This window comes from Saccopteryx bilineata, chromosome 5 (genome assembly GCF_036850765.1).
Source record: "Saccopteryx bilineata isolate mSacBil1 chromosome 5, mSacBil1_pri_phased_curated, whole genome shotgun sequence".
NCBI classification, from domain to species: Eukaryota; Metazoa; Chordata; class Mammalia; order Chiroptera; family Emballonuridae; genus Saccopteryx; species Saccopteryx bilineata.
In genome coordinates, this window is record NC_089494.1 from 230,993,712 (window position 1) to 231,016,152 (window position 22,441).

The 22,441-nt window shown below is 42.2% G+C and overlaps 1 protein-coding gene across 1 annotated transcript in view; it reads right to left on the reverse strand.

Moving 5' to 3' along the window:
• Nucleotides 1-1,357: 1,357 nt before the first annotated feature.
• The window catches only part of ATP10D (ATPase phospholipid transporting 10D (putative)), a 100,929-nt gene continuing 79,845 nt past the window's right edge, over nt 1,358-22,441 (reverse strand). Inside the window, exons 17-23 of the mRNA XM_066279804.1 lie at nt 19,836-19,912; nt 18,675-18,800; nt 15,904-16,104; nt 11,960-12,040; nt 10,625-10,729; nt 6,332-6,519; nt 1,358-2,872 (exon numbers count right to left, since the gene is read on the reverse strand). Coding sequence (XP_066135901.1) covers nt 2,542-2,872; nt 6,332-6,519; nt 10,625-10,729; nt 11,960-12,040; nt 15,904-16,104; nt 18,675-18,800; nt 19,836-19,912 — 1,109 coding nt within the window. The 3' untranslated portion in view covers nt 1,358-2,541. The remainder of the gene's footprint in view (nt 2,873-6,331; nt 6,520-10,624; nt 10,730-11,959; nt 12,041-15,903; nt 16,105-18,674; nt 18,801-19,835; nt 19,913-22,441) is intronic.

A 22,441-nucleotide genomic window follows, 5' to 3' on the forward strand; every position in this document is an offset into this window, starting at 1 on the left:
TTTCACCTGGGGGTCAAATGTGTTTAAGAACCTAGAATTTTTCAAAATTAAAAAAATATAGTTAAGCATCCAGCAATAAACACAATTTTTGGTAGCAGATATATAAAAATTATATTAAGTATATAAATAACCTTATCTCTGTTCAGGGAATTGAGTTTGTGCTTAATTTTAAAAACAGCCTGACAAGGCAGTGGCACAGTGGATAGAGCATTGACCTGGGATGCTGAGGACCCAGGTTCGAAACCTCGAGGTTGCTGGCTTGAGCGCAGGATCACCAGATTGAGCACGGGGTCACCAGCTTAAGTGTGAGATCATAGACATGACCCTGTGGCTGCTAGTTTGAGCAATGGGTCACTGGCTCAGCTGAAGCCTCCCCCCCCCAAGTCACGACACATGAGAAACAATTAATGAAGAACTAAAGTGCCACAACTATGAATTGATACTTCTCATCTCTCTGCCTTCCTGTCTGTCCCTGTCCCTCACTAAAAAAATATTAATAATAAAATAAATTAAAAAATTTAAAAACTCCAATATTCAGTTTTCAGAATTCTTGGAATTTTGAAACCGTGGATAAGAGATTGTGGTTTCATTAACATGAACAGTTAAGAGTTGCATCAAATCATATGTATAGCTACTTGACAGTTTTTCTTTGTCTTTTTGGCTCATTCTTTTTATCCTTAGATTCTAACCCTTTATTTACTTATTTATTTTTTTGTGACAGAGACAGAGAGAGAGGGACAGAAAGAGGGACAGATAGGGATAGACATTCCAGAAGGAAGATGAGAAGATCAGTTCCTCATTGCAGCCCCTTAGTTGTTCATTGATTGCTTTCTCATACGCGCCTTGACCAGAGGACTACAGCAGACCGAGTGACCCCAAGCCAACCACCTTTGGGCTCAAGCCGGTGACCATGGGGTCATGTCTATGATCCCACGCTCTAGCTGGTGAACCTGTGCTCAGGCCAGTGACCTTGGGGTTTCGAATGTGGGTCATCTGCATTCCAGTCCGATGCTCTATCCATTGTGCCACCACCTGGTCAGGCTCTAAACCCTTTATTTATTAGTAAAAAATTTCTCTAAATTTTTATTTATCAGAAGATGATGATCTCAGGAAATGAATGCCAGCTACGATGAGGTAACAGATGATATTGCTGGTTTTTCCATATAAGAAAAAGTCAAAACAATATTCTGGTAAAAGGTGTACTTTGGGATTTTCCTTCTAAGTTCTGGTACCAATTACAATTGGATTCAGTGAGTATCTACAGGAGTGATGACAGTTTTTTAGTACACATTATTTATTAAAGAGGTTTTTTTTAAAGCTATAAGGAAGAAAAAGCAACTTCCATTAACTATGTGGGATTTTGAAAGTTCTGGAAATCAGTCTATATGAAAGACTATTTGTAATATCAGAAGGTTACAAAAAAATAAATCAGACCAGGACAACAGGCAGCAGGTCAAAGATAAAGCCCTGAGAATAATAGTTTAATAGTCTAAGGCAAACCTGATATAAAAACAGAACGTTAGCATGGAGATTTCACGAAGGACATTCTGGGTGATTGGCAACTGACAGTTTTTAAACAGAGAATTTTAAAAGAATTCAATAAGAACACATGATCTTATTATAGTAACACCTGGCCTTACTTGGTATAAACTGGTTTCCTCTTTTTGAGGAAGATTGTTTTTGAAATTGATTATCTCATTCTGCTCAGGCTATTGTCAGTTTTGGAATACAGGAAACTGTCAAATGGGCTATATACGCTCAGCTGATTCTGTCTTATCCATGGCTTTTGTTCCCCAATTAATGTCTGGACATAGGTGGACCTCAAGAAAGGTTCCCACTACCTGATGGGACCCTGGCCTCCCCTGCCCTGCCAGTGAAGCCCCCCCACCCCCAGCAGCACACTGCAACGAGCAGGAGGGACGCTTAACATCTTCAGTCAGAGGACCGAAACGTCTTCCTCTAGGAAATAAAAAGCTGTTAATACTAACTAACTGTATTTTAAATAGTATCATTATTGTTTAATTCTAGTACATTGTTGTTTAAAGGGCTCTTGGCATTTCTTTTCTGGAAATTAACCATTTATAATGAGTTTTTTTCCCATGTGGAACTCTAAATTCTAACTGATATAAAACTACTTTAAAAAATAAAAAATAATCAGTTTGAAATCTGCTCATTTAAAGCATTTCTCTGGAATCTGAAATCTTAGTAAAATAAATATCTCACAAATGAATTTCCTTGCAAACGTTTACAGGTCTAAGACAATTAAAATGCTTTTACAAAATCTAAAATGCTTCATAAAAGCATTTGATTTTGAATTAAATATTTTACTTTCTAAACTCTGTCCAGGTTAAACTCTATCCTCTTTCACAAATGTATATATAAACACACAATAAAGGTTATCACATTGGTTTTTTCAAGCTAGTAAAATGTCTATGACCCTTCAGGAAATTTCCAAATCATTCTTGCTTGAGATGTCTCTTCAAAGTCCCTCTTCCAAACTTGAAGGAATACTTGCAACTCCAAAAAGGGTATCTTGCCTGTTTAACACGTTGAGTGTCCAGCCATCCCTGAGGTCTTAGTTTCAGAGTAGTCTGAGTCTAACACAGTTTCACATACAGTTAAATTTCCTTGCTCAACAGCACAAGAAGTTGCTGACACCATTGCAAAGACAACAGAAGGGCCACATACAGATCTTCTCTCTGACTTGGCAGCTGAGTGGTCAGCATACTTAGATGTCACTTGACCCATCTTCCCAGCCCCTCTCCACTTCTTCAGGGCTTCAGTCCTCTCCTCTGGAGTCAGTCTGTCAAAGTGCTTGGCTCTCAGAAGTGGAGACGGAAACAGGGATCCTTGAAGAACTCGGTATAGAAACCTAGGTTACAACAAGCATCACGGAATTATTTTCACATCAAATACATCATGGGGTGCAAAAAAAAATACTCACCAATTAGAAACAGTAAAAGCATCTGGTGGCCATTTGCCTCTTTGAGGTAAACGGGAAGGATAAGCAAAATATAAAATGGAAATGATAATATTAAATATTTGTAAAGCACTTATGAAATAGTGAGTGCCTTATGAGTGCTTGTTAAATAAATAAAACAAAAATCCGTAATAGTAAAGATACCAATAGTGCTACATCATAGGCGTAATGTTAGGTTAACTAAGAAAGTACATGTAAGGCAGGCTGTGTGGGCACATAGCAGTGTTCAGTAAATGTTAGCTATTAATATCCTATGGCTACTGTAACAAATTACCACAAACTTGTCCTGAAGCTGGCAATGTTTATGCTGTTATAGTATTCTCAAAACCCTTGGGGGTCACCAAGGTATGTCATGGGGATTTATGCCATTAGGTGAGAGGGTTTCCACAGATCCTTCCTGTATAATCCCACCTCCTTTCTTGATGGCTGTAAAGATGGTAGACGGGGTTCATGAGTCACACTCCTAATCTCTCAAGCACTAGCAAAAGGTTGTCCAGACACACTCTTGGCCTCTTTAGAGCATATTCTTAACACTCAATCTCTTAATTTTAGCAACTTTTGAAATCTGAATAGCTTAAGGATTTCCAAAATTTAGTTCCTTTTGGATTAATAGTTCTCCCATCATCTCTTTTCTGTCACAATTTTCTATAAGCAACAAGAAGAAACCAGGTGCAGAACTTCAACACGTGGCTTGGAAATCTCCTCGGCTAAAGATCCAAGGTCATCATTTACAAATTCTGCTTTCCACAGGCCAGGAGCGTTTTCAGCTATGTTTTCTGCCACCATATTGCCAAGATCCACTTACCCCAGATTTCCAGGAACATATTCTTAATTTCATCTGAATCCTCACCAAAAGCACCTTGAACTCTCACACTTCTAGCGCTGTTCCGTTTATGACAATACATGCATTTTCTAAGCTAATACTGGCTTTCTCCACCATGCTTCTCACTTTCTTTTAAATCCTTACCAGCAAGAATGTTAATGTCCATGTTTCTACCTACAGTCTGTTCAAGGAAGTCCAGTACTTCTCTGGGATGTGCCTCAAAATTCTTCATCTCTGCCCATTACCCAATTTCAAAGCCACTTCCACACTTTTGGGTGTTTTTACAGCAGCGCTCATCTTCCTGGTACCTAACCCTCCACGTTTCCCGTGGCTGCTGTAACAAACAGACACACACAGTGGTGGTTCTGGAGGCCAGGGATTCTGAGCAGCTCCACTGGGCCAAGGTCAAGGTGCCGGAAGGCTCATGATCCTTCTGGAGAATGCACTCCCTGCCTCTTCCATATCCTGGTGGTTATAAGTATTCCTTAAATTATGGCCAAGGGAACTCTGCCTCCATGGTCACGATGACATCTCCTCTTTTGTTTGTGCTGCATCTCCCTCTGCTTCTGTCTTATAAGGACATGTGATTACACGTAAGGCCCATGTAGGTAATATAGGTTATTCTCTGTCTCAGGATCCTTAACTTAATCACATCCATGAAGACCTTTCTTGCTACATAAGGTAACATTTATAGGCTCCATGGATGAGGGCATGGCTATCTCTCAGTGGGTCATTTTTTTCCAGTCTACCACAGCAATATTAGAATAGTATGATTAATACACTTGAAGGCATTTTTGAGGGCTATAGCTTTAATGTAATTGTTTCTTCATAAATTCTACAAGTTTATTTAGTATTTTTCATCTGAAAGCTGTAATAACAGTGAACACTACAGAAGTAGCTCAGTTTAAGAGAAATTGTTAAGTTTACTACAATAATCACCAAAGAATGATTCAGGTGGGTTTTCTTTATGCATTTCTAGAAGGGATGTCCTATAGCAACAAAGCTTCGTGTTCATTATGATGATGTTACAGATTGGGGTTGGCAAACATTTATTTCCAATGGACTAGGCAGTAAGATTTCAGGCTTTGGGAGCCAGATAGTCTCTGTTGGAACTATTTAACTCTGCTGTTGAGCAAAAGTAACTACAGACAATAATTAATGAGTATGGCTATGTTCCAATAAAACTTTACTTATAAAAACAGGCAGCAGGCCAGACTTGGCCTGTGAGCCACAGTTTATCAAACCTGTTAGAGAAGAATATGAAATCACCAGTTTGACTCTCATATCATATTTAAAAATGTAGTGTGGGAAAGTGGCCGAGAGACTAAACTGTAGCCTTGAGACAAGCCTTTGGTGTGGACTTTGGAACGCCAAGTCCTGCGGGGGCAGAACGCTGCTCTGGCAAGTGCTACTAAGATTGTTCACAGGAAGCAGCTGATCCCTATGGCCATTTTCCTACATGCCTGGGGAACAGCGGTTGGTCATCCTTCTCTGCACCTGAATCCACTGTAGACTAATTTGACCCAGGCTCTGCTAATTTGCTTGATGAGCAAAGAGACGAATAAATACGATGAGGCTGCAGTTATCTGGGTTCTCAGTCCTAGAGGATGGGAGTCCCCTGTACCCATCTTTTCTGCATGTTGTGTCTTGTGTGTTTTCTCTTAAGTCCTGCAGCACCTTCCTTTCATGCACACCCATGGCCGAGCTGGTCTCGGCAATGTAGAGCTATTTGCTGTAATGTTTTCAGCCAAACAGATTTTACAAAATTGTAAAGAAGACAAGCTCTAACAGAGTTTAAAGAGTCTGTAAGTTAGAAAGCCACCATACTTCTTAGCTTTTTTCATGCCATGCCATGTTAGAAACCAGTTAAACCAAAATGGGAAGAATAACTAAAGTCAGACAGGGCAGGAAAGTTGCATAGTTTTAAGTGTTTACAGATTGTAGCAGACTGCTGCTTGTCCCTTAGTATCCATTCTGCACCTTCTTCCTTTTAGAAATCCCCAGATTTTAGAAACTGAGCCCCTATACCAAGGTTCTTAGTTCATAGAATACGAGCAATGATTGTGCAAATTCTGGGTTTGGGTGAGAAAGGGAAGCAAGGGGAAGGAGAGGGAGGAATATGAATCTGCTCCTCTTTGTTCTCTTTCTCCTTCTGAGACGTTGATATGCTAATGCTGAGTCATCCTGAATCGTGCAGGTGAGGGTAACACTGGTGGGACGTGGCACAACAGAAGGACAGAGGAAAAGATCACAGTCCTTGGATAAGCCTGAGAAGCAAAGCTGCCCTATTCCAGTGGACTGGACTGTCAACCACATTAGTGTTTTCCATGAGAGATAAATAAATCATCCCTTTGTGTAAGCTACTTTTGTTTTCTGGGAAAACAGTTAAAAACAATATTTTAACTAGTACACACACTGACTTCATTACTACTTAACAGGATGGTCTGTCATCTGTTCTTAGTTGTTGCGTGGCAAATTCTAAGCCTATGATTTCACTTACTCTCTTGATGATATATCAAATACCATACCTGGGCAGAAGAGCAACACAGGTTGTGAGGACACACACTAAGTAGAACACTGGATCCAGCAGGTGCTCCTGCATAACCCAGTAGGGGTTGGAGGGGGGGTTGCAAGTCACACACATGGCTCCAAAAGCCAAGGCGAAGAAAAAATAGGACAGGATGCTGCCAACGATGACCAGCATGTGGATCCAAGTCTGCAAAGCAAGAAGCACAGGGGAAATGAATGCTCACTCACAGGGTTTTGCAACTGTGTTGGCGAGACAACATGTCTAAGCATTGAGTGAATGGTGTAAGAAACCTCAATGGACGGAACACAAAAATTCTGAAGACCTCTAAAGACAAGAGCATTTTCCAGGAACAGCTCATAGTACTGTTTAAATTCTGTAAAACTAAGTCAAATGCCAAAAAGCAATTCTGATGACTAGTTTCTTCTGTACTGTCCACTAAGTATGAGGTGTTTGTATTTTCACACATTAGTCTGTTTCTTCATTAAGGTAATATCTTAATCCAGCAAAGCTCAAACTCTATCCATTCACATTGTGGTAGACATTACTGTTGCTCACCAATATTCTCATTCTTTCCCAAATAAGTATTCAGGAGGATTGCACTGCCCCCATCTTCTTGAAAGTAAGCGTGGCCACATGTCTTGCATTGACCATTGAAATATGAATGTCAGGACTATGTAGAACTTTCAGGTCAGATGCAAGGAAGAGCTGGTGTGAAATTTTCTATGCTGTCTCCTTTCCTTCCATGTTGACCAAGAAGTTGCCTCTGAGGACAATTCGAGACGGCAGAGCTGCAAGACTCATCTTGGGTCTTTGAGCCACTGCGCAGGAAAATTGTTCTAGAACTTTAGTTGACTTTAAAAACTCAAGAAATACATCTCTGTGGATCACAGCATAAGCTAGCCACTCTGACATGGTTCACTATTTAACTTTATTTAGAAAAAATAATCAGATTACGCTTAATTGGACCATTAGCATTACCTGTCATAATAGTGCTGAATCTGCAGTCTGGTCTGTTATTATTATTATTATTTTTTTTTGGAAGGGAAATTAGCAAGAATGGCTGACAAAACATAATAGACCCAAACCAACTTCCTCTCTGACGTACTCTGAAGTGTGCAGAGACAGGTCCCCTTCCATTACGCAGCTTATCAAGTGCAGTGCACATGCAGTGCCACCAAAATCAGAGTGTCTGCCTTGTGCTCTCTGTGACGCTTTCGGGGGAAGCACCACCTCTAGTAACCTTTTTTATTTTCTACCATTATACTTTTCAACCAAGAGTCAATTTTTTCTTTCACATTTCTCCTTGCAAAGTATTTTCCCAGGGTTGATATCTTCACAAGTGTCACAAAGACAGCTTTTTTTTTTTTTTTTTTTTTTTTTGGTGAAAGGTGCAAACTGCTTAGAAAATATAGGCTAAATCCTAAAGATCATCATGCCTCTAAAACAGTGATGTCTTTTTCTTTCCTCTTCAAATGGCTCCCTTTCCACTCGGCCCTACTGCCGGAAACTGAAGATGTGCTGTGGCAAGTGAGACAGTGTGTTGATGGAGTCGACACAGAATACAGTGATACAAGGCAGTTAAAATCAAGGGAAACTGGATAAAAACCAAGAGGGAGGTAGAAGGTGGCAATGAGATGGTGAGCAAGAGGCAGAGGGAAACTGATTCAGTCTCAGAATGATTGACTCTTATTGCAAAGGACCTTCAGAGGCCCTGAAGAAATGAAACAATTGATTCTTACATCAGGGAAAAAAAATTCTTTAGTGATGCATTCTTTATATAGCAGCCACTGTTTTCTTGGCGTTTAGCTTTCACTTCCGCTCTTTTTTTTTTTCTTAAGTGAGAGGCAGAGAAATAGACTCCTGCACAAGCCTCTGACCGGGATCCACCTGGAAAACCCCCTATGGAGTGATGTTCTGCCCACCTGGGGCCGTTTCTCCATTGCTCAACAACTGAGCTATTTTAGCGCCCGAGGCAAGGTCATGGAACCATCCTCAGCACCCAGGACCAACTTGCTCCAACCTAGCATGGCTAAGGGAGGGGAAGAGAGAGAGAGAGAAAGAGAAAGGAGAGGGGGAGAGGTGGAGAAGCAGATGGTTGCTTCTCCTGTGTGCCTTGACCTGGAACTGAACCCGGGACTTCCATACATCAGGTGAATGCTCTACCACTGAGCCAACGAGGCAAGGCCAATTTTGTTCTTCCTGATGGGGACACCCAGTATTATGCATAGTTTTAGCAAAATATCCCTCCTCTGGCCAAAGCCTATGACGGATACAATTCTGTCACCATGGCTACACTTGGAGCACAGTAACGCAAGGGCAGAAAGAGAACAGGTGGAGGCCGTTCAGAACAGAGTATTCCTCCGACAAGCCTGCCTGTTCGTGTCTGCTCCCTGGATCTCGGGAACCACTCTGCTTCTTTGGGAGGTTTTTGCTTTCTTTTGTTTTGTTTTACCGTGGTTCCTCAATATATTTTTAATAACTTTTCTATTTGCCAGAACAGATTGCTGTTGCTCATTACTAGTGAATTCAAACTGACACACTTGATGTATCAGATCCTTCAGAACACTGAGAAATGTCAGGATTTATGACACTTCCTTAGGCAGTCACCAGAAGTACCTACACAACTGGTTAGCAGTGAACTTAAATAGATAAAACAATGCCAAATATTTTACTTTTAGAATTCCCTTTACTCCCCTCATCCGGTATTTGCAGATTAACCTTTTACTACACTTTGGGCTTGTAAGGAGGTTATAAACAAGGTGGGGGATTCCAAAAATACTCATCCCCGCTTTAGACATCATTATGAATAATTTTACAGTAATAGTTCATGTAACATTTTTAACTATAACCTCATTCAGTTGTTTCCTGTTTGAAATGCATCACTATCACGATGGTAAACATACCCCAAACACTGGTTAGTCATTTAATCATTCATTTATCCAGTCAAGTATTTTTTGAGCAAGTACTGTGTACTGGTCTTGCCGCAGATATGGCATACAGTGATGAACAAAGTAAACATGAACCCTGCCCTCAAAGAGATAATAATCTAATGCAGAATAGAAACATTAATCAGATAATCACATAATTATATGAATAATTTAACTTATCAGAGCTATGAATAAAACAAGAGGATGGTATGAGCACACGGGATGGTTAGGGAAAGGCTCTTGGGGGGAAGTAGCATTTTTGCTGAGACCTAAAATATTATATGAGGTGGGTAAAGAGTAAGGATCCAAGAGGGAACAAAGAATACTCCCATCAGAAATATGGTAAGGGCTCAGGCTCTGATGAGGTCACGGGCTCAATATACCTAAGAAACTGAGTCAGTGTGGTCCCAGCCCATGAATAAGTGGAAATGACAGAAGGAGATGTAGAGGTATCACTGCATGGGGTCTTATAGGCCACCTTAGGGCTTTTATAGTTTACAAGTACACTGGGAAACCACTTAAGGATTTTAGCCAAAGGAAAGCAAAAATACATGATGTATGTCTCAGAAGGATGATCTGGTTATTTTGTGGAGAAGAGCTAGAGGAGTCAAGAGTGGTGGTGGGAAGACTCAAGAGGCTGTAGCAATAGTCCCGGAAGAGATGACAGTGACTGACGACAGCAGAGGCAATGCCAATGGAATGAGTGAGCAGCAGAAATCACCACTGAGGTAGCTTATTCTCCAGAGGTGGTAGGGTGTGCGATCTGCAAAGGAAGGTGTACAGTAAAGCTCTCATTACCTGAATCCCACCCATTAGTTTTGCTGCAGAGAGCCACCTTGCAATCATTTTGATGAAAAGACTTAAATTTATCATTAATTCAGCAACTAAGTTCAAAAAGACCTAGATTTCAGTGAATGGTTGAAATGCTGGAGGCAGAAAACAATATTTACTGGTATTTTGTTTTTAGGAGAAAAGCATAAACTCCTCACTTACTAACTAAAGTCAGATTATGGCATAACAATTCTTTAATTTTGGTTGAAAGGCATCAGTTTGATCTTGAAGAGTGCTGGCCATAAAGGAAAAATGTTTCTCCAGCTTGACTAACCCCTCCATGAACCGTCCACCAGGGACACCACCCAGGGGACCAGGCACGTGTTTTCCACTTTCCCTGGCTGCACATCAACCCCGGCATCACGGCACTCAACAATCAACAGTTGACAAGCTGTGTGTCAACCTCCTGCCATGGAGTCATCACTCTTCTTCTTACCACTTGTGTTAGGAGCTTAGCAGGGTCACTGCTACCAGAGGCATTTCCCCAAACACAAAGAGGCCCAGGTTACTTCGTAAGCAGGAAATCCACTCACCAGATTCTTGCTTTCAATGACCAGATGAAGGAGAATGATGAACAGAGCAGCTGTGTTCAGGGGGTTTCCAAATGTAAAGATGTCAATGTCTGAGCCCCGGTAGGTCTACAGAGAGAGGACAACAAGTGGTGAGCTCAAAGAATGATACACACTCAGTGGTGTGAGTATTGTCACTTTATTCTACAGCTCCACTGAGCACCGAGTCCCCTTTACAATGATTTTAATAACTGGTCATTTAGCATAAGCTCGAACATTTCTAGAAAAGAGAGACCACCTCTCTCTCAGACAAGCCATCTAACCCATGAACTTTCCAGTTGGAATTTCTCTTTATTCTGAATCATAATTAATTTCCTAAAAACTTTTCCTCATACTTCTAGCTCTTTAAGGTGTAAAGAAATAGCAAATATGTTCCATTTAATAGAGCTGCAAATCTTTGAAATAGCTCCTATGGCTAATCTGAGTTTACATCTCTGCTAAGTAAGTATCTTCTCCTCCTCTGGTATATGTTTTCAACCCCTTAAATTATTCTGCATATGACACAATTTTCTGGTCTTTTAAAATTCTAATCACTTTTTTCTTCTGAATACACTTCGATTGCCTTATCTATATTCCTCTTACAATGGAGTATATCTAGATTATTCTAGCTGGGAAAAATAAAGTTATTTCACTTGAATAAAGACTAAAGAATAGAAATTGTTAACTAAGAGACTATCATCCTTTTTATTCTTAATACCATATATTTGTTAACCCCATCCATGATCAAGTGACTGTCTTCTTCCAGGGACGGGTGTGTACGGATGGGCAGCTATATCATGCTGCTGCTTTGTGCTTGCTGTTGGCCTAAATTTTTAATTTTTACACATTCTTTTCTTAGTCACATTTCTTCCATTCTTTATCTATAAAACAGGTTTTTTAGTTTGGGGGAGACTACTTATAAGAGCTTAAATTTAGTACTCGTAATGCCATCTGGTAGAATTAGCCTCGAGCTCATTAATAATAGATCTTAGATTCTGGTTTTGCCTCTCCGATTGTGGCTCATCTAATTATATCACTGGACTTCCAATTGTATTTAGATCATTGACAAGAATTATCAAGCAGTACAGAAACAAAAAGAGACCTAAGAGGACTCACTGAGGCACTTCTTTCCAAATTTAACCCATTATCTAACATATATATTTTTGGGGGCGGGTAATAATTTAGTCAGTTAATAATCAATGTGATTATATGAGTGATCTGCTTTAATACTGTCATTCTATATGCTCATAGCAGTTACTAAGTACAAAGAAACATCATTACTTCATTAATCACAAATCCTTTGAGTGAACAAGGACTCACAAAGTAAGGCACAAAGAAGCAGACCAGGCTCTGATAAAAGGCATCCAACAAGGTGATCCAGAAGGTGAGGGGTAAGTATGCCTGAAAATGAAACAGGTATTAGCAGGGAGTAAGATTAATAAGGGTTAAGTAGAGTCAAGTACTTATATTTGCTTCTCTGGGAGAAAACTCTATTCCTTCCTTCTCTCGCTCATAAAACAGGTTCGTTGTTCCTAGTCTATTTCCCTGTACTTTCTTTTACTATACTGCTCACAAACATTAGGGGATATTTTATTGCTTCATTTTTGAAATATCCCCTAATGTTTGTGAACAATACATTTCCTCATGGAAGCTTCTACCTGCCTTTCTCCACCCAGGTGACCATAAAATCTAAGCAGAAGCACAATCAAATGGTAGATGAGAAAATAGCAGAGTCAAAGGGCAACTTAAACCCACAGGACAAGAGAGACAACTTGGGAGTAGGTTAAAACACAACTTCATGCTTCTGGGGGAATGGAGGTTGCTTAAAAATCCTAGAGTAAAAAGGTAAAAAAAAACAAAAACAAAAACAAAAAAAAAACAATTTCTCCACACTCATGTGAGTAAGGGGATTTGGGGAAGTAAAGAGAGACAGGTCAAGGATGAGATAAATGAGAGGGTGAAGGGAGTAACTCTAGGATCTCCTGGAAACTGAAAGGCACGACCTGGTCATAGAGTCCAAGTCAGAGAAGAAGACTGTGTGGGTGACGAGAGGTGGGTAATAGACAACATCTTCTTGGAAGGGGAGCCTTTGCCTGCAGCCTTCCAGACCCATCTCCTGTGGAGAGGAGAGAGTCTACAACCCTGGAAAGCATATTTCATGACACTGAGGACAGGAAATAGCCCAAGCATATAATAGAATTTGTTTGGAGGCCAAGTTCAAGAAAAGGGGAAAACTCTTGAAGATAAAGTCAATGAAGTCAATTACCTTTGATGAACAGCCGCAACACTGGGAACCTGCCTATGGTCATGTATTATAAAACTGCCGGCTCAAGAGAGTAATGTGTGTAAGGGATTGATAACAGGGGTCAACAACAGGAAAAGATGACCTCCACTTTTCTAAGGATAAGGACCTAGTACAGTTCTCAGCTTGTACGTATGGGTTTTTAAACCATCAGTTATAAAAATTCTGAAGGGCCCTCCTTCGCCCCCTTTTCTCTAATGGACCTAGAATTTAGCTTAGGCCTGGGGTGCAGAACCTTCACCAATATCAACCACACATTCCTGCATCCTGGTCTCGAACTTTAGGTCAGATTGGACTCCTTTAGGAAAAACCCTTGTTGTTATTTGATCTGAATGGACTGGATAATAGATTTCTTCTTCCCTGAAAGTTGAACGTGTGACTTCTCCCCTGTGTCGGCTATTCCATATAACCTAAGGACATTCAACTATTCTCCCGTCTGGAAAGGCAGGTCAAGCCAGAATAAAGTTGGACTAACAAAAATAAACGCATCACTTTAAATTCAGGATTTCCTCAAACTTCTGGTTAATTGGGGGAGGGGCGGGGAAGGTTAAAATATAACAACATTGAGAGCTAGTACTTTTACACATACTATCTTATTCAATACTAACCCTCATACCATCTCGACAAAGTAAAGAAATTGAAGGACAGGCAAGTTAAGTAACTGACTAAGGTCACACACCACAGAAATAGCATTTAGACACAGACTAAACCTGACCTGTAATTTCTAACATGTGCTTATCTATGTTGCCATTTTAAGAACAGCAACGAAGCCCGACACACAGATCCCATACGGTGGGTGTTAGTACTGACTGCAGTACTTCCACAGGGAATCTCCTTCCTAACCCTGTCTACGGGGTTCCACCCTAACGAGGAATGATCTGGTCCCGGATCTGGGCCAATGAGAAGGAATTCTTTCTAGTCACAGGGAAAGCATGGGACTCCCCCTTGGCCAATGAGCTAACCAAGAATGAGGCCATTTTTAGCTGCTTTAGGAATAACAGTGTTCTGTAACCACTGCACCTGGATTTTGCAGCAATCAATTTCCCTTTCTCATTAAGCCCATTTGAGCTGGGCTTTTCTGTCACTTGCAACTAAACTGTCTTGACTAACAGTCTTCTTCTCAAGACTAGAATATCTGACTAGGCTGACTCCCGAGCATTGTACACATCTAGGTGTCTTTTTTTTTTTTTTTTGTATTTTTCTGAAGCTGGAAATGGGGAGAGACAGTCAGACAGACTCCTGCATGCGCCCGACCGGGATCCACCCGGCACGCCCACCAGGGGCTACGCTCTGCCCACCAGGGGGGTGATGCTCTGCCCCTCCGGGGAGTCGCTCTGCCGCAACCAGAGCCACTCTAGCGCCTGGGGCAGAGGCCAAGGAGCCATCCCCAGCGCCCGGGCTATCTTTGCTCCAATGGAGCCTTGGCTGCGGGAGGGGAAGAGAGAGACAGAGGAAGGAGGGAGGGTGGAGAAGCAAATGAGCGCTTCTCCTATGTGCCCAGGCCGGGAATCGAACCCGGGTCCCCCACACGCCAGGCCAACGCTCTACTGCTGAGCCAACCAGCCAGGGCCCACATCTAGGTGTCTTTAGGCTACTGGTCCATGTCAGTTCCTGGGCTCCCGACAATGCACTTGTGAGAGCACTTTGGATTTCCGGCACTACCTACCATGGTGGGTGTGTGTGGGGGGGGGTGCGGGGAGGGACTCAGGGACTAAAGCCAGTATCAGTGTTCTTTCTGCAGCAAAGCATTAATGGACAACATCACAGGCTCAGGAGCCTGGGTTCCTCCGCACATACACTAGCTCCAGGACTTGGGCCGATGACTTACGGCACCTCTCTGTGCCGGACTTCCCTCACCGACAGTGTGGATAATCATAGTCTCTATCTTGCAGGGTATTTGGAGGATTAGATTTAGGTATGTTGTGCCCTTAAAACAGTACCTGGCATACAGGAGGAGTTACACAAATGCCTGTATGTCCAATATTAATGTTGGTTACTATTAATTTTGTGAAAGATGAATTAGGAAGAAAAGAGTTTTTTGACAGCTACTGCAATTAATTGGCAACTACAATACTCTAAGACATAGTAAGAAAGAGGGATGGAAAGGGGGCCGATGGAAGTGGTATGTCACTGTGGACTGATAGGACTAAACAGGGGTCTCGAACTCGCGGCCCGCCGAACAATGTTGTACTGATTTTTTTTTGTTTTCAACTGCAGTGAGAAAAGTGTTGCGTAACAGTTGCCTTTTGTAGACCTAGTGCAGCCCGCTGAAGGGCTGTGATCTTGCTCTGCGGCCCACATGCTGAGTTGAGTTTGAGACCCCTGGACTAAAAGGTCAAGTTAAGAATAACAATGGAGCAAGTTAAGAATAACAAAGGTCAAGCAGAAGTGGGGCGTGGTTTGGGGGAAGGGGAGCCATTAAGATCAGTGTCCTGTATTGCGGGACCGTAGAACCCGGAGGGTTTCATTTTGGCTTTGGAACTAGACTGAGAAGCATTCTTGCACTGGCTCTACCATTTTCTAACTGACATTTTGGAAAAATGACTTAATCCCTTTGAGGTTCAGATTCTTTATCTTAGACTGGAATACCATGTTCTCCCTCAGAGTGTTCTGTGACATAAACGAGACAGAGACAGGGGTGTTTAGTAGTCTGCTCAATAAATGGCAGTATGAGTTGAGTAAATACTAGACATTATTAGCTGCAAGGTCTAAACATCGGATTATTCTCTAACAAGTACTTAAGGTCTTTCATAATTTTACCTACATGTCTTTCAGACGTGAAGTAAATAACTTAATGTCTGCCATGATAGTAGAGATATTCTGAAACAACCAAACAATTTAAATAGTTTTAAATAGTTCTGCATGAACCACAATATCAATACTGCAGCTGGGCTGCCAGAAAATTGCCCTTACTTTGACAACGGCTATGCATCGGTCTAAACATCTTCGCTTCAGCACCCACCTCGGAGTCCTGACCACTCTTGTAAAGTTCAGGCAACTGCATGAGGGTCTCAGCAGACACATCTTTATCCAACACGCCGTAGATGACGGGAGGGGCGGATGTGAAAAGGAGGTTGAAGAAGATCAAAACCCAATAGTCAGTCATGGATGTTCCTGAAAACCCACAAAAGAACTGGTACCAGAAAAGGAGGTTCACATAGGCCTAGGAACACAAAGAGGAACATTCGCGTCTTAGAAAGAGCAATGTGTGCTGGGACCACATCCACCGGCTGCCATTCCGAACCGTGTATTCCCAACCTCAGTGCAGTTTCCGTGCTTACAAAATGGGAGACCGCATCTAACCGTGCAGCTATTGTTTGGGGCAAAGGTTTGACTAAATTAAAATACACACGCACACATCGCTTACTGCAATGCTGGTACTGTTCTAGCAGCTTTACAAATAATTTTTCCAATTATCACAACAACTTGGGAATTATTCTTGTCCCCATCTTACAGATGAGGAAACTAGGGCAGAGAGGCTAAGGAACTGGCCCAAAGTCACCGAGCTAGTAAGTGGCAGAGTCAGTATTTAACTTGCGATGTTTTAGCTGTACGTAGAGAGAGAAGCTAGCCCAGTGCCTGGTCTGTAGCGGGTGTACAACACGTGTGTGCTCTTGCTTTTGGGGTTCACTATTATCTTCTAGTGATGAAAAGAAATGGTGTCAACAGGGTGGTCAACCATCCCATGTTTGCTTGGGACTGAAGAGTTTTCCAGAATATGGGACTTTCACTGCCCAAACTGGGACTGTCCTGGGCAAAGTGGACTGTTGGTCACCCTGGGGGCTGGGAACAGATCCCCTGCATTGTCCCCTCCCTTAGTCTGTCTCAGATAAACTAAGTCCCCAACAGCAAAAGCTCTGTGCCCTCGAGCAAGGCATGACACTGAAAACGTCACCGGACTTAGACGGAGGGGGCCTTGTTGCCAGGCTTGGGGATCTTCTCTTTCAATTGTTTAACTTTAGGTCATTTTCTTAACCTTTCTGAATTTTGGTTTCCTCGGATGAAAAATGAGCTTAGTATCAACATCAAGTTAGAAAGTGCTCATGACCTATAAAGTACTTTACAAATATTAAAATGCTGTCATCACTGGTGTCACAGATACACTAGAACACCTGAGAACAGGGCCACGAGCCTTGGAATGGACCTCCTCAGTAGGGTTCATGGACAGGCATTATGCCCAGCTCCTAGAAATGTGTTCATTTTCGGTACATGTGGTTTGGGACACTGTTCTGGGGAGTGAATCCATGGTTCTCACCAGTATCTAGAGGTTGTCTAAGACCCAGGAACACAGTCTTAGAAAGATAAGCTACTCAGATGGCTCTGGCACCTGCCCTTTTTCTCCAGAGCTCATAAAGCATTCTTGGGCCAGGTAAGTAAGAGAAATAGCCAGGAGGGTATTGGTGCGAATGGCCAGCAAGGGTTACGGAGCAGGAAGGCCACAGGGGCCTGGCCCCTTGGTGAGGTACTCTCTGCTGATGAACACTCCCTCTAAGAGCGTGTGGCACCTCTTTCTAATATCAGTGTTTCTGAACCCCTGGGTTTAATCTGGGGTTCAAAGGAGGGGGGAATGGAGTATATTTAAATACCTTTAAGAAGATATTTAAAAAATAACCTGGGAGAAGGGGTTCCTCTTTAAAAGTCATTGACTACTAAATCCTGGAATTTTAAATAACAAATCCCAGCTTTCTCCAGAATTACATACTCAGACAGAGATGTCATACATTGCAAGAAGTTTTATAAAGTATCAAGGTTTTATTAAACTTTGACTAAATGTGCTAATTCTAATTAGTAAAGTACTGTGAGCTTCCTAAAGAGTTTACTGTGCTTGAGGAAAAAAAATGTTCCTGTTGACAGACAGATATACACACACATATAAATTACACATTTATGATATCCTAAAAATGACCCATTAAAGTTATTTTCCCCTAGCGACAGCATTTCAATAGAGTAATATAAATTTATACTTACCACAAACATGCTACATATAGACTGTAAGACAATGAATATATGTGGTCTATAAAATATGACATATTTACGCTGACACCCCACTTAGAAGGAAGGGTGTTCGGTGAAGCAATCTAAGATCAACATGATTTTTCTAAAAGAAGAAACTGAAATTTAAGTGGTATGCCAAAACATTTCATCAAATTTTGCCCTTTTAGAAATTACATAATCAAAATAAGGTGTCTTTATCATCAAGTAAGTCCCAAACACAGACACGTTCTAGAGGCCTGCGAGGGAAGTCCTGCGCTGTGACTCTAGCCAGCTGCAGGCACAGGCGTCACGCTAAGTTTTCATCCATATCTTCAATGGAACACAAGGGACATCAATTTGGGGACAGCAGATATTTTTTATCTCCTGTAAAATGGAAGCAAGCCTTTTCATTCTCTACTGACAGGTAGTGTTAAACATTTCATAATTCAGCTTGTCACAACTTTTATATGGAAGGTCAAAACCCAGATTTTAAACGAACCAGACAGGCTTTAACTGAGTATAAATGCACAGGGAATAGAACACGCTAGCGGATGGACAAGCCCAGCAATTTGCTGTCAGCAGCTGAAACATAGCACATTTCTGGATTATCTCTAGTATGACAGCAGGGGTGTTCCTGGCTATTCCCAACACATCAATAAGTGAAGGGAGCTCAGCGCAGGGTACTTCCTGTTCATGCCTTAGGCAAGCAGGACTGAGAGGTGGGAAGGGGGCAGGGGTAAATTCTCTGTAGCTACATACCACGTTCTTGTAGAAAAAATAGAGAATCATGTTGGAAAGCCGTGTATAGCACCAGTGCCCATGGACGAGGAGAAGCTTGCTGAGATGTTTAAACTGAGACACGGCGAAGTCGCTGGCCATCACAGCCTGTGGAGGCAACGGAAAGAGAACGCCACCCTGAGCCATCACACACGTCAGAGCAGACGCAGTGTGGCAGCCTGCCCACGCCACGTTCAGAGTAGTCAGATGCGTGACTTACACGTATCTTACAGGCAGACAAAACAAAACAAAAAACTCCAAACACAAACAAACAAACAAACAACAATAAAAGCCTCCCCAAACCAAAAGCCCTTACAGAAACCTTAACAGGTTGCCTGAGGTTACTACTCGGCTTTCCAACTTGGTACAATGAAATAAGACTCCTCTCTGGTTACTACTCATGAGGTAATTTCAGCAAGTGCAGTTTCCCTAGAAAGCAGCTCCCTTAGCAAGAACTCTCTGCATTTGTGTGCATTCACTTCTCTTTAATGAGAACATCAGAAGTGCAGTCACGGTTTTATGTAAGTTTGTATAATGTGGCAGAGGCAAAGAGATATTTGAATTTCTAATCTTTTGTACAGATATGGTAATTTACAATTCTTGGGAAACCCTCAGTCTTACATCCCATCATCCTCTGACAACATTTGCCCCACACACAAAAAGCAGTCTTTTGGATAAGCTATCTGAACTTTGTGCCTAAAACATAATCCGACACATACGCACCTGTGCATGCACACACACGTGCACAACGGCCACTCCCACCTCCCTTGTTCTCTCGTCCCCTCTACTCCCTCTCTCTTCAGGATCTACATAGGTCTTTCATTCAAATCCTTAGTAGCTTTCATCAGTTGCAAAAGTCACATTGTTATTGCAGGGCTTACATAGATATACATATAGCTAATGATCTCAATTAGCTATATCTTTTAAACTGAACAAGTGAACCACAGAGATAAAAAAAAATACCCAGGAAAATACCATACTACACAGTAAATAATCAATGAACAAATGGAAAAACTTCTGTCTCCCACTCCTGGAGCTAACCAGACAGCCCCATTCTACCACAGAGATTTTACCACAAAGCATGTTGCCTTTGATGGGCAGGTCAAGTTCACGGAATTTGGGGGCACAACAACATCCACTCACCTGCACGCCTTCTTGACCTGAGATCCCTATGCCAATGTCTGCCACTTGTATCATGCTAACGTCATTGGCACCGTCACCTTTATGGGACAGAAGAAAAGGTGAGAAACATACGAGGAGTGAAGAAGTGACACAAACTTTGCAAATCAATGTTGACCACTCAAGCAAACAAGCACATCTTTCAAAGCTTATCCTGTGTCTCCGAGTCACCTGGAAGCTAGTTAAGCGGAAATGAAATGTGGCACTGCACTATCATCAGACTGAATTCTAAATTCAATACTGCCTTAAAATCCTTCGTGCGATTGTGCCTTTCTGGACTGACCTTCTTTCGTGCCACCCACACTGCTTTCAATTTCCCAGATATAACCTGCTTCTTCCAGCTACCGCACGTGCCGATTCTCTATTCGCGTAGCACAGTCCTCAGGGCCCCACCCCACCTTGTGGGACTTCAGCTGCTCCTGCTCTCAGCTCAGATGTCACTTCCTCTGGGAGATCCTTCTCCTATTCCCTTTAGATCAGGTGCCCCTTCCTTAGGCTCCACTGCCACCCTGGACGCTCTTAAGAGGAACTATTACATTCCTGTTGGTAATGAACATTTATTGTTCCCAACAGCCCACCAGCCACTCACTTCTTTTCTGGTAAAAGTATCCTGATTTTCTTTGGGAACTCTGAGTCCATGTGGTTTGTTAAGATAAACCCAAACCGTCAGATTTTTTTTTTTTTAACAGAGACAGAGAGAGAGTCAGAGAGGGATAGACAGGGACAGACAGAAGCATCAATCATTAGTTTTTCGTTGCGCTTTGTGACACCTTAATTCAGGGGTCCCCAAACTTTTTACACAGGGGGCCAGTTCACTGTCCCTCAGACCATTGGAGGGCCAGACTATAAAAAAAACTATGAACAAATCCTTATGCACACTGCACATATCTTATTTTAAAGTAAAAAAAACAAAACAGGAACAAATACAATATTTAAAATAAAGAACAAGTAAATTTAAATCATTAAACTGACCAGTATTTCAATGGGAACTATGCTCCTCTCACTGACCACCAATGAAAGAGGTGCCTCTTCTGGAAGTGCAGTGGGGGCCGGATAAATGGCCTCAGAGGGCCGCATGCGGCCCGCGGGCCGTAGTTTGGGGACCCCTGCAATTGTTCATTGATTGCTTTCTCATATGTGCCTTGACCGCGGGCCTTCAGCAGACGGAGTAACCCCTTGCTCGGACCAGCTACCTTGGGTCCAAGCTGGTAAGCTTTTGCTCAAACCAGATGAGCTCGCGCTCAAGCTGATGTCCTCAGGGTCTCAAACCTGGGTCTTCTCCATCCCAGTCCGACACTCTATCCACTGCGCCACCGCCTGGTCAGGCACAAACCGTCAGATTGAAGATGGACAACTGATCCCAAGCCTGGACAAGTAATTAGCATTGTCTTTTAACTGGCCTCAATGATTGGTTCTGATATGGACACATGCCTCAACTTAACTGATATAACTGACTGTCCAGGGGTTCTGGTCCTGAGACTATCTGGATCCAGTGCCTTGACCAATTCATTCATTGACATGTTCATTCACTAAGATAGTTAAACAAAATTCCACCCTTTATGCTCATACTTTATTCCAGAAATTTAAAAAGAAGTGCTATCTTTTCAGTTTGTTAATAGGATAAGATGTAAACATGGCAATTCCCAGTGGCTGTATCAGCATCTTGAAGGGAAAGGCTACCTGAGGCTAAAAATAATCCAGGTGAAAACAGAAACGAAAAGAGGTGGCCGAGTCCTCATCCTGCTGATCTCTAAACGTTGGAGTGCCTCAGAGCTTAATCTCACGCTACTCCTTTTCTCTACTGATACTCACTTTTTGGTAATCTCATCTACTATCAAGGCTTCAAATATCATCACTAGACTTATGATTCCCAAATTCACCCAAATTTATACTTCTAGCCAATGCCTCACTGTTGGATTGGAGCCTTTGTATCCAGCCGCCTACCTACCTAACATCACCGCTCAGACATCTAATGGACTTGTTAAACTTAACGTGTGTAAAACCCGACTCCTGGCTCCATCTCAGTGAGTGCAGCTCCCTCCTTTCTGTTCTTCAAGCCAGAACCTTGCTGTCCCCCTGACTCCCTTCTATCATACAGCATGTCCACCTCATCAGCCACAGTCCCAGCTCTTTCTCTGAGCCACGTCTGTTATCTGAGCGTGTTCTGCCACCTCCTGCTTCCATCCAGGGTCAGGCCACCATCATCTCTTGCCTCCATGATTTCAGTAGCCTCTCAGCTGGTCTCCTTACTCATGTCTCACACCCCAACAGTTATTCTTAACATAGCAGATGATGTGATCCTTTTACACTTAAGGCAGATCATGTCTTTCCCTTGCTTTTAAAGTGCTCTGATGACTCACTCTCTCTATATATAAAAGCTAAAATTTCATAATGGCTTCCAAGAACCTGCATGTTCTGGCTACCTGCCACCTCTGTGTCCTTTGCTAACCTGAAGAAAATCCTTCCCTTCCCTCAACCAGCTTGGGCCTCGAACACGGCAAGTATGGTCCAGGGCCTCCCATTCACTGTCTCCTCCGCCAGGACCTCCCTCGCCCTTATATTCCACAGCT